Here is an 11,909-nt window from a genome sequence, read left to right as displayed (position 1 = left end):
GCAAACAAAAAAATGTCAAATGACATGAAAAGTGGCAAGTCTTCTGACAATAAATAATAAATTACTTTATAATTTTTGCAATGCAAGAGCAAACAAAAAATGTTTTCCTTTTTTTTTTTTCCTCTTTATTTCCAGAGAGCGAGAAAACAGTCATTTTAACCAATAACTATACACATCTTTGGGGGAAAAAAGTTCTTGGACAGACACAAGTCAAACACAGTCCCGAAGAGCTTGTGGCAAAATAGAGGTAACCTTGTTGCAATGCTTTATAAGTTGGTTTTTAAATCTGAATTCAAAAACCTTTAAAGTCGCTTCAGACTTCTTGATAGAGGATGGATCTCAAAAAAAAAAAAAAACCACCAACATAGGAAGGGGCGAAAAGAGAGAAAGAAAAAAATGAAAAAAAGGAAAGAGAAAGAAAGAAAGAAAGAAAGAAAGAAAGAAAGAAAGAAAGAAAGAAAGAAAGAAAGAAAGAAAGAAAGAAAGAAAGAAAGAAAGAAAGAAAGAAAGAGAAGGAAGAAAGAGAAGGAAGAAAGAGAAGGAAGAAAGAGAAGGAAGAAAAGGAAGAAAGAAGACAGCTACAAGACATGCTCAGAGACCCAGGATTTCAATTAACCCCTTGTTAAAGTCAACTAAAAATGTCACAAACCAATGCAGCTCCATTTTCTCAAAGGACTCTTTCAGTCACGGAGGCCACTTTTCTCTTCCTGCTTATTCTCTGGAGCTCCTGTTTGGCAAGGCAATGACCAATATAGAAAACAGCACCATTCAGATCAGGATGGACTAGAAAAAATCTCTATGTCTGCTTTTCTCTAGATGTGCATTGAAATAAAAATGCCTTTTTTTTTTTTTTGAGATCCTTGAATAGAAATCCTCTACGTTTTAAAAACGTCTTTTTAAAATTCTTTTTTTTTTCAGTACTCCTAAGGTCGTTGGATAGCGTTATGTTGGGTTTGGATTTTGCTTGTTATTTTTTTTTTAATTCTAGTAAAATCCCATGATTGTCTTCACAGTGTTGCTACCATATCACCTTGTCATGAAAACAGACTTCGTGCATTTCATGGAGCATTCATTTCTCAATTCAGTTTTCATTGACTGGGTTGTTAAATACTTTTTCTGTTTCGGAGTTCAGCATTATAATTTCCCACTTTCTCCAACAGGGAAAAAAAATACATCTGAATGAGTGTTCCTCATGCCTCAATAGGACTTGCTACCATGCTGTTAGGTGTATCTGGGAGCTGAGAGGACATCGACGCCACTTCACTGCCCGTGGAATTAGAGCCTGGTCCTCCTTCTGAAAAATTGACCTGCACAGGAACGTTGAGAAATGAATACAGGAGGCTGTGATCAGACTCATAAAAGGATTATAAACTTGTCATCTGTATGAATGGATGTACAAGTGTCTGGGGGTGGACAGATATGTAGAGATATCCGCATATATAATTGAATTTTAACCGGCTTAAGGAAAAGGAGAGAAGAACTTGGGGAGAAATCTTTTCTTCCGATACGTGTTTTTAACTCAGACAGAATTCCTGATATTGTCGTATTAAATTATTTAAGGATAAACATGTTCCCCTCTGTAAAACTGCATCACAACTCTACCCTGCATGCTTGGAAAGGAAATTATCTCGCTGGCTACATGTTGCCCAGGGAGCAGGCGAACTCTCTAGTCTCTAGGTATCAAAGCCTCTTTTCCTGAGTTGGAAAATCCATAACACAGGCCTAGATGAGAGGAGGCTCCACAGAACAATGATTAACTCCTCACCAAGGTTCACATACAGAGCCTTCTTCTTCCTCCTGGGTCCTGCAGTCTTTGGGCCCCTCTCTTTATCTCTTTCTCCCTCCTTCTCCTCTCCTTTGGAGAAAAGACCTGTATCTTTTAATGCTCAGGCATTATAAATGCCTGGCTCCTTCTTTTAAACTGAGAAAGTGATGGTGGTGGTGTTGTAAACCTCCTTCTTGATCTGTCCTCAGCCCCTCCCTCAGTCTTCTGCCTGGGCTCTCTTCCATGTTCTCATCTGACACTAAAGTTTCAGAAGGTGCAAGCACTTGGCTGTTCTTGACCCTCCCCTTACCTGCTGTCTGTGATCCAGGTTTTGCTCAAATAACTCATAAGATTAACCTGACTTAGACTAAGTTCATTTCCTTAATTCCAGGGTATAACTTCCTTTCTACCCTATTAAACCTTCCCACTGAGTTCAAGGGACTTCTCAAGTTTGCCTGCCTCTAGCCCAGCCCCTAAAAACAAAAACCCAGAGGCCATGCCCCTTTAACCACTACCTCTAGCCCATTACCTAACAGAGAAAGAAAATGCCTTCCAGGTAAACTTGAGGGGAAAAAGCTGACCTCAACTCAAATTCTTTCTGCAAAGGCTAGAAATAGTTTTTAGACCTTGATGTACAGAACAAAAAATCTAGGCATCATTCACTGTTTAAGAAACAAAAAGTTGGATGGATAAATGTATATAGCATATCACAAAGGACATATATTTAAGATCTCATGGGCTAAAAGTGAATTAATTTTCACTTCTCTGAGTGTGTACATTAATTAATGTTGAAACAAGGTTTCACATGTTATCTGATGGAGACTGTGTATGGCATCTTAAGACATACAGTTAAAAATGTTTAAATAGTCCACATTTTAGATTAAGCTAGTCCCCAAAAAGAAACACTGAGAAAAACAGAAAGGAAAAAAGGGAAAAAAACCCCCAAAGTTTCTATCATTATTTTGGAACAACTAATCTACCTTAAAGATATAATAGAAAAATGTCCCCAGACCAATGTCTGGTGCCCATTGATAACAACACTGAACATACATTAAAACACTATTATTACAATCACCCTGATGTAGGTCTAGGAGCTGAGGAGGGAATAAGTTTATTAACTCCTCTCAAAATGCCAAGGTGATCTCTGAAGTTCATTCCAACTTTAAAAGTTTGAATTTTCTGATTCTGCGCACTTTCCCCTAAGCACCTTGGAGCAAAACCCGCAAAGTAGGCCACTAGGCTGATAAAAAATTCAACTTGGTCACACTATGTACTTTCTAGAGCTGGCCCAGAAGCCTGTTTTCCCTCACCCTTGCCTGGATATCAAAATGCCCCTCCCCTCCCCACCCTCTTACCCCAGGCAAATCCCCTCCTCTCCCCGGATCTTTCCCAGTAGGATCTTTAAAGGAGACTCTCCCAGCCCGTCTCGGGAGCAGGAGCTGACACTTACCAGTTGCTGAAAAGCAGGCTGATCTATGTCACTCTGCAAGGCGAAGTCACTCAGTACTTTCCAAGGAGGCTGGTAACTTTGCACCTCCACTGGGTTCGCCTGTAAGCCACCATCGTGCCTCTCTGGACTGGCGGCCACCATGGGAGTTCCTGTCATCCCCTGGATATTCTGTGAATAAGCCCCCCCAACCCCAACATGTTAATGAGCAAACTCCCTCCCTCCATTGTCTGCAGCGGCTAAGCAAATACACCCAGGCATTATCTTATCTATATAGTGTCCTTTATTGACTCAAGTTAATCTGCTTCTTCTATGGATATTAGCTACAGCCCAGTTTGGCCTTAGTATTTTATTTTTCTGCTTCTGTACTCTTAAATCTTCCTGGACCTTGCTAAACCAGATTCTGTAATTTTATTCTTCCCCTTATCATAGCTCATCCCAATTTCCCCCTCTGTCTTCCTGTACCCTTATCTCCTAGAAGTAGGGTATGTCTCCCAGCAGTCCCTTAGGGGCTTGGGGGGCTGTTTGAGTTATATTTATTACTTCCGGCTGCCCTGGAAGAGTCAGTCCCTACCCTCAAGCACTGGGACCTGGTGGTTCTTAGGCTACTGTGCACTAAACAACTGAGAAAAGATCCTGGCCTAATCATGACTGGCCGGCCAAATGCAATGACAGGAGGTTTAAAAGAACTTAAAATAGGGCCAAAGTGGTATATATAGGAAAAAAAAAAGTAAATGCCACCCCGCCCCCTAAAAGACAAAAAGTCAAGCGTTTAAACAAGCCGCCTTCTAGGTGAGGCTGTTTGCACTGAGATGACAGTGGAAGACCGTGCCAATGGCCTGAAATCTATAGGGGACTTTAAGGCCCTATGGTGGGCCTTGCCCAGTTGGGTGCTGCGGTGCACCCAGCCACTGCACCTTAAGTTAGCTAGAAAGCAAAGGTGGTGCTCGTTTTTCTCCATGCCAGACAAGAGGAAGATTCTCAGTGGCGCTGTGAAAAGCCACCCAGGCCTCTGCACCCGCATCTTTCTGGCTCTGCAGAGACAACAGCAGGGCTGAAGGGCTTCAATCCCACCCATGAGAATGGGGAGCTCCCAGCCATTGGCTAGGCCAGGGCTCATCATCCCCTGTGGGCCTTGGGTAGTCAAGAAGGGCCTCCTGGTTCAGGTTTCTGCTTCCCCATGATGAACTGGGTGGAAACTTTGCTCAGGGGTCTCCCTGTCCACGTAGGGGTGGGGGGGATTCAGTAGCAGCTGAGTCCCCACCATCTCCACGCAGCCTGCTCTGCTGGCCCCCTGGCAAGCCCTGCCAAGCCCTGGCCCACTTACCGTTTTGTCATTGGGCTGCTGCTGCTGGAGTTGCTTCATCATAATGCTCCGCTTCTTGTCCTTGCACCGCTTGTTTTGAAACCAGACCCGGATCACCCGCGGGCTAAGACCAGTCATCTCCACCAGTTGCTCCTTCATGAGCGCGTCGGGCCGGGGGTTGGCGGCGTAGCAGGTCCGCAAGGTGTGCAGCTGCTTCTCGTTGAGCACAGTCCGCACGCGGGTGGTCTTCTCCGGCTGCTTGTGCACGTGGGGTCGCAGGGCGGGCTGCCGGGCGGAGATGGGCTCGGCTGCCGGGCAAGGGGCGCAGGGACGGAGCTAAGCGCGGGGGGCCGGGCGCGCCCAGCCGGGCCCGCCCCGCTCCAGCTCCCGGACAATGGCCCTCGCCTGGCAGCCTCGACAGACAAAGCAGGGGCGGCCGGGGTGGGTGTGAGGCGAAAGAGAGAGAGGGAGAAGAAAATCTCGCTCTAATCTCAGAGGTCAATGCTGAGTAATCCAGCGGGGCCTGAAAGCAGCCTCGTGTCAACACAGCATTAGCCCAGGGGCTCACGTCGGCTCGGGTTGTTCCCAGGCTGACGTTGGCAAGGGTGGCATTTTCTTCCGGCATTCTCTTTCCTCCCTCTCTGCCGTTTTGACTTGGCCCGGGTTATGGTGATGCCCCTTTGCCCCCTGCTTCCCGATGGAATTGTTGGCCCTTGGGTGGTACTAAGAAAGGACTCAAAGTGGGGGGGTGGGGGCGGAGGAAGGGGGGGGGGGAGACGGTCCACCAGCCTGGATGGCTGTGGTCTCCAGCAGACAAATGCATCTCTTTCCCTGCACTAATTCTACCTGCGGGGGCTCCGAAGGAAAACCGAAACTGTGTCTAGGCGCCTGCTCCACAACCGACCGCTGGGAAGAGCCCCTCAGGCGGCTCCCACCCCGCGTTCTGCCCCGGGGGCCTTTCAGCACTAAGGCGCACAGGAGGCCGGGAAGAGTCTTTCGGTTGGGGTTGGGTTTTCCCCCCAAGAGAGAATTCTTGAACCTGCCCACAGGCAGAGGGAAGGGCTGTATGTAGGTTTCTCACCACACGCGTGGTGCGGCAGGGATGGATTTCAATGCACGGGGCCAAGGGCGTGCAAAACCCTAAGGCAGGTTTGGAAAGAATCTGCCGGTTTACCCATCGCCTCCATTCCCAACGACCGGGCCGGCGCTGTGCAGCCCCCTTCCCGCGCAAAGGGCCCCTCTGATGGGTGCCTGCCAGGGTATAAATCCTGCACCTTCGAGGACCCCCTAGGGTCAGGTCAACACTTATGGAGTCAATTTAGTGTTCCAGCAACAGACCTCGAAGATGAAATTCTCACCAAATCAGGTAGAATGGATGGTTTAAAGAGGCAGGTTCCCTTTAAAAGGCAATTACCGCAGATTAGCTTGGTGACAGTTTTAAATTACAGCTCTGCAAGAGGTCTGCTGTTAGCGAGACTGTATCTCTTCGGGTCCCTTCTCCCACCTAAAGGGTAAAAGTGAACTTCTAAAAATGTTCAGGCGGCGCGGGACCGTCCTCACCAAAAGGGATTTCTGCAGGCCAGCAGGGCTCCCATCATTGGGTAGAGGCGGGAGCGCCGGGCGCAGAGCTCCACCCCTTTAATTAGGCAGCGGCGGGGAGAATACCTGGAGGGGAGCAGAGCCCCGTACGGTAAAGCCCTGGCTGGGAGGCCAAGGTGAACTGAGGAACTGCTAGGGGCGTGTGTGTACATGTGTTCACAGGGGCTGTGCAAGGTACACTGGTGCATACCCCACACAGACATGCAGACATGGACAGCGGCGGGGAGGAGGGGGAGGGGGGATGGGGAATGCCCTGAAGCTGGATGCCACGCTTCACGTCTGCAAAGACCCCCCGCACCGCTGCAGGGCTGTCCACCCGCTACCAGTTGCGGCGGCCTCGCGGGTTGGCAGCGGAGCCGGGGCCCCCGCGTGGGCCAGCCCCGAGCCTCCTTTTCCGAAACGGGCTTCCGTCCGCGGCCGAGGAGTACCTGCCATTTGCAGCGGCCGCGCTGGGTGCAGGGGGCTGAGCGGGTCGCCGGCGCCCAGGCTGGCTCTCTCCACCACGTCGTGGTCTGCGCGGCAGAAGAGCCCGTCCTCCCGCAGCGCGAACTCGTCCCCCGGGATGAGCTGGCGGCTGCAGGCCACGCAACGGAAACACTCGATGTGGTACACCTTGGAGCGGGCGCGCATCACGAAGTCGTTTTTGCTGAAGCCAATGCTGCACTTGGCGCATTTGATCCCGTACAACCTGCACGGGGCCGGGCCCAGGGCGGGGAGAGAAGCACAGGGCGCGGGGGGTCACTTCAGGCGGGCAGGGCTCCGGCTCGTCATGGCCAGGGACCTGACCACAACGCCCCGGGGCCGCTGGAATCCGCACCAATAGACAAGCCGGGAAAGGGAGGGTGGAAACGGCAGGCTTCTGCCAAGCTCCCTTTTTTTCCCTTGCACTCCTTCTCTCCTAAGAACCTCAGTCTCCCCTTTGAACCTGCACCTTTTCCAAAGGTCAGAACACCCAGTCCCTTAGATAATTGTTTGATGTTTTTAAAACCTGGGCAACTGCTCCGGCGACTTGGAAGTCATTCCACACTTGGAAGGAAGGCGCGCGCGTAGGGGGCACTCACTGGCCTAGTGCTCTGCCTCCTTGTGCCTCACTTTTGGCTGCCAGATATAAACGTTTGACTATGAAACTGCTGCAAGTCCTCCTTCCAAGAGAATAAGAGATGGGGCAACGGGTCGGCCACCCCAACTGGTTTGCAAACCCACAAGCCCCGGAGCAGATGAACAAAATGAAACCTCTGAGGGCTCCCAGATCCCTTTCTACACAATACGTCCCTGGTAGCTGCAGCGGTTTCCCTAGCTGAAGATGAACTCCTCCGGCAACAATGTTAGCAGAAAGTTTCCTTTCCTTGCTTCATTATTCTTTTTTAAATTTTTTTGTTTCCAACCTTTTTCAAGTTGCTGATGCTTCTGCGTTTGCTTCCTTCACAGCTCTGTCCACCTCCCCCATATCTCCCGCCTCAAAACAAACAAACAAACAAACAAAACCCGGAAACCCACACCTGAGGTCTTCCTTGCTACTAACCTTTCTTTATCACTGCAGAGCCTTGTGGGTCCCCTTAGGTGCACTGCCCGGGGCCCCATCTCCATCAATCAGTTATTACAGAAGCCGGGGCGTTCCAAGGAGCAGAAAGAATAGAGAAGAGGAAAAGATCCACACGGAAGTGGGGGAACTGCCTCCCCAGAGAAGGAAGGCATTTGGAAATTTAAATGGTTTCTCTCTTCCACTTTTATAGCAGCACAATTGCAAAGGAAGAGAGAGACAGAGACATATAACAGGAGAGAAAGAGAGAGAGTGATAGAGAGGAGGAGGAGGAGGAGGAGGAAAAGGTAAAAGCAATTGGCTCCCTCTACAAACAAACATGCTCAGAATCTGGGCACAGGCAACTGAGCAAACTGCTATCGCCCTACGAGGAAAGGTGCAGCAGGAGGTGCCAAGTGCGCTCCCCCTCTCCAGAATCTTCTGTTCACACACCAATGGAGTAAACAATGAAACCGGCTCATTTGTCAGAGGTTACAAGGTAGATTGAATTGAAAAGTTTTTCCTTCCTCCGCCTACTCTGTGAGATCTTCCATTTCATAGGATGAGGACTTTACCTTGCTTGTGACCAAACAATTTGGAAAATCCCTCCCCCTTCCCCCAGCTCCAGACTTCCTCATTTCCTCCCCCTCTAACCTCACCCCACAGAATAAATACCCATCCTGCACTGGTCAATTGTATCTGTTAAGGTTACACCATTGAACGATTTTTTTTAAAACTGAAAATATGCCAGACCCTAAGTGATCAGAAAAGAATTCTGTCTACTGAATTCCTGACTAAACATTAACACAGTCTCAGATCCATATTGCCAGTCACTAGACGAAAGTTTAAAAAATACTCGATTTTACTTTCCATAGTAGAGGTTTGTTTCTTGTTTGTTAATTGATTTTTTTAAAAAATCCGACTGGCTTCCTAAGATAGAAAATGAAGTTTCTCACATAAATATAAAAGTCAGAGAAAACTTATTAGAAAAACAGGAAGTTTAGAAGCTGAAATTAAAAAAAAAACACACACGCACACAAAGCTCCGTACGTGCTTCTAGTGTAGTTAGAATTAAGGGCAATTCACTCAATTTATCAGTTACCAGATTTTAATGTGAGAAAGGAAGCTGTTCAATTATCTAAATATACCAATTGTTCCTAGACAGATGATGAGCAATTTGATCTGCTCAGTCTAATTCATCAGCTCAGATAAGATAAGAAAGAAAGGACAGTCAGATGTCACCAAAGGGTTAATATTTAAAAAGATTAAATTTCCGGTCTTTTTTAGGGAATATTTGGTTGGTCTAAAGCCCCCACCAAAGGAGTTCTTACCTAATGTAAAAGGAGGTAATACTTCTTTCAAAGGACACATAAACATCCCTGGATCAAACTTTTATTTTGTCAATTGCATTGACACCTCCCAAGATTTTGCTCTTTGCCAATAAAATAGGTAAGGGAAAAAAATACCGCGCAGACAGAATAAAAATCAGTCTTTAAAAAAAGTTTAGAAACCTCAACTTATTTATCTGTAATCTCACAAATTCCAAGCACAATTTAAAACAAACTTCAATCTTACATGTACAAAAACTACTGAGCTATTTTCCTTTTATTAAAAGTAAAATGAAGACATCACTTATTTATATAACATATTTAGAGGGTAACTTTTGCATGCTAGATCCTACTAAAGTAAACTTTGCAAAGAGATAAAGCCACATCAAGTCATACAAAAAGAAATCAGGAGAGGCAGGAAATCTCATAAAATAAAGGAAGCAAGGTAAACGGGCGGGCATACCTGATATAATCTCTCTTACAGTAGGTTTTCCCATCTCTAACAAAGCACGTACAGCTCTCGTCCAAATACTGATTACACTCTGCACATTTCAAACATGCCGCATGCCATTCCAAATCCGGCGAAACCCTCAGAATATACTGATCGTGAATTTGATTGCCGCAACCAACACATAGGGAAATCAGACGTTTTTCTGAAATGAAAATAAATACATGATTGACTAACCGTTTACTTCCTACCGAGATAAACACACTTTTAGTGTCGTTCTCTTATAGGGCGTACTCAGGGAATTTTTTTTCCTTTTTCTTTTTTTAAAGAGTATTGCACTTTGGGATGGTAATTGAAGTGTGCCATCAAAACCTTGACTCGTTTTTTAAAAGGAGGAATATACATATAAAATGCAGATTTGAATAGTCTACATTGGTAAGCCTAGCGCGCAATCAAACCCGTTCATTTTGTATTTCTCCGCCCCCCACCCTTGCCATAATCATTGGCAAAGATTATGGATAAGTCAAGTCAAAGAAAAGGTTTTGACTAGAAGCGTTAAGTGAACGCAGGATGTCTATATTTTCCAGGAAGCACGCTCTTAAATAGCACACAGGACTGGATATTGTTCACCAGAACAGACATCAATACAGTTGTCACGCGTTCTCTTTTGCAAGTCTAATGCTAATTCCCATCTCCATGTATTGTACGTGCAGGCAGATCTTTGCAACAGAATAACCTTCTCCAAGAGCCCGGGATTCCGCAGGAGAAAACCACCGCTCTCGTCCCAGCAGGCTAGGGTTTTGGAGGCGAATTCAAACACACAGTCCGATCCGTGTCCCCCAAGCTCAGAACCCACGGCAAGCATGCAGGCGTGGCGGCCACAAGACACAGCCACTTTTTTTTCTCTCTCCGGGCTATGACTCCAACTCTGCAGAGTCCTTGACACCCGTGCCTGAGGGAGACCTCGGCAGCACGCACACACATACACACACAAATAAAAAGTTAAAAAATAAAAATAAATTAAAAAAAAAAACTAAAAAAAACACCGTCACACAGAGTCCCACAAGGTAAAAGAGCCTCTTACTTTTTGGTGGATCTCCCATGTCTCCCATATCTGTAAGAGGGAGTAATGTCCACAGTGAAATGGTGGTTGGACAGTTGGTGAACAGCCCACAGAGAGGATGCTGGAGCTAGGGCAAAGTGGGAAATCGAGGCCCCGGGGGCTGCCAAGGCTGGGAGGGTCGAGCCGCTGGCCGGGCGGCGCCGCGCCCTCGCCGATCGGAGAGTCCAACAGACGCGGGCGGAGCTGGCGGAGCGGAGGCGCTGCGGCGCGGCGGACTCGGCGCGGCTGGGGCACCTCTTCCTTATCTCTTACTCAAACTTCTCTGCTCCAACTCAGCTCCATCGCCATTGGTCTGACGCAGCGCGCGGGGACGTCAGGCGAGCGCCGCGCCCATTGGCTGCGGGGCGCGCGGCGCAGCGCTTCTGATTATCATATTTCAGCCCCTCCGCCGCCGAGCGCCACTGACCGCTCGCGAGCCTGCGGGAGAGGATTAGGACGGCTCGCGGCTCGGGCGGCTCGGGCTGGGGGCCTCGCTCCCGTCCGCCGCCGCTTCTGCTTCCTCCTCTTCCTCCTCCTCCTCTTTTTCCTCCTCCTCCTCCTCCTCCTCCCGGCCCCCACCCTTACTCCTCCCGGCCGCGCCGTCCGTCCGCGCCGCTCCTCCGCGCCCGGCGCTCCTGGGGTCCGCGCGGTCCGCCTGGCCGTGGTGCGCGCGGGGCTCACTTTACTGCCGCCGGTGGCGAGTGGCTGGTGGGTAGGTCTCCTCGATGGCAAGACCCCTCCCCGGTTCTCGGAGACGGGGTGTCTCGGATCAAGCCGTCGGGCCAGCTTTGGGCTCGCCCTCGGGCGCAGCATCCCCGGCCCGGCCCGGCTTGACTGTTAAGACGTCCTGGAGTGGGGCGGGGGGAAACAGGATCCGCCGTGAGTTTACCCAGGGCTCGAAGGTAGTGAGGGTGGGATGAAGAGACTCTGAGCACGGTGTTGCTCCCGTGATCCAACTCCTTCGTTAACGCCGATCTCATCTCCCAACAATCTGGGGTGGGCTTGAAAGGGGGCGCAAAGAAATCAGGGTGGGAGCGCACAGCTAAAACCAAACTGACTCCGCGAGCCGCACTCTCTGGGACCCGCGAGGTCTGGTTCGCAGTTTAAATCGAGGATTAGGAAGCGCACAGACCCCGAAGCTCTAAGAAAGGAGATGAACTTCAGTACTTGAAAGGGTATGCAGCGATTATGTGATTATGTGAAGGGAAGGGTCCTCTCCCTGCTAGTCCCCTGCCCTTTGTTTGGAAGCAAACGGATGCAATTAGCTGGTGGTGCACCTATAAGGACAAGGAATTTCTTTTTTACAAATGCATTCATAGAAGGGCGAGAGAGTCGGGAGAGTTCGACAGCAGCCGAACAGTTTCACTGTTCACTTCGCAGGCTGCCTTCGTCAGA

The 11,909-nt window shown here is 48.7% G+C and overlaps 1 protein-coding gene across 2 annotated transcripts; it reads right to left on the bottom strand.

Annotated features, from left to right (window-relative positions):
* Positions 1 to 531: 531 nt before the first annotated feature.
* Positions 532 to 10,751, bottom strand: ISL1 (ISL LIM homeobox 1). Of its 2 annotated transcripts, XM_004608422.2 has the most exons (6): positions 10,497 to 10,751; positions 9,428 to 9,617; positions 6,546 to 6,805; positions 4,540 to 4,826; positions 3,216 to 3,383; positions 532 to 1,307 (listed from the first exon to the last, which is right to left on the bottom strand). In XM_004608422.2, the coding sequence occupies exons 1-6, from the start codon at positions 10,522 to 10,524 to the stop codon at positions 1,191 to 1,193; spliced, it is 1,050 nt and encodes a 349-aa protein (XP_004608479.1). In that variant the 5' UTR covers positions 10,525 to 10,751; the 3' UTR covers positions 532 to 1,190. The 2 variants fall into 2 exon arrangements, with proteins under 2 accessions (XP_004608479.1, XP_055002841.1); XM_055146866.1 differs by lacking the exons at positions 9,428 to 9,617; positions 10,497 to 10,751 and adding an exon at positions 7,640 to 7,727.
* Positions 10,752 to 11,909: the final 1,158 nt, after the last annotated feature.

The sequence above is a fragment of the Sorex araneus genome, chromosome 1 (assembly GCF_027595985.1).
Source record: "Sorex araneus isolate mSorAra2 chromosome 1, mSorAra2.pri, whole genome shotgun sequence".
Taxonomy (NCBI): Eukaryota; Metazoa; Chordata; class Mammalia; order Eulipotyphla; family Soricidae; genus Sorex; species Sorex araneus.
The sequence above is the reverse complement of the archived record's forward strand: the minus strand, read 5'-3'. Positions and strand labels throughout refer to the sequence as shown.

Bases quoted from the DNA above. Each gene is read 5' to 3' on its own strand.
- ISL1 (XM_004608422.2), bottom strand. From the start codon at position 10,524: ATGGGAGACATGGGAGATCCACCAAAAA. The intron at 6,806-9,427 runs GTATGCCCGCCC...GGCCCCGTGCAG, and splicing joins TGTAAGAGAGATTATATCAG to GTTGTACGGGATCAAATGCG. The intron at 4,827-6,545 runs GTACTCCTCGGC...CTTGCCCGGCAG, and splicing joins GCGGCCGCTGCAAATGGCAG to CCGAGCCCATCTCCGCCCGG.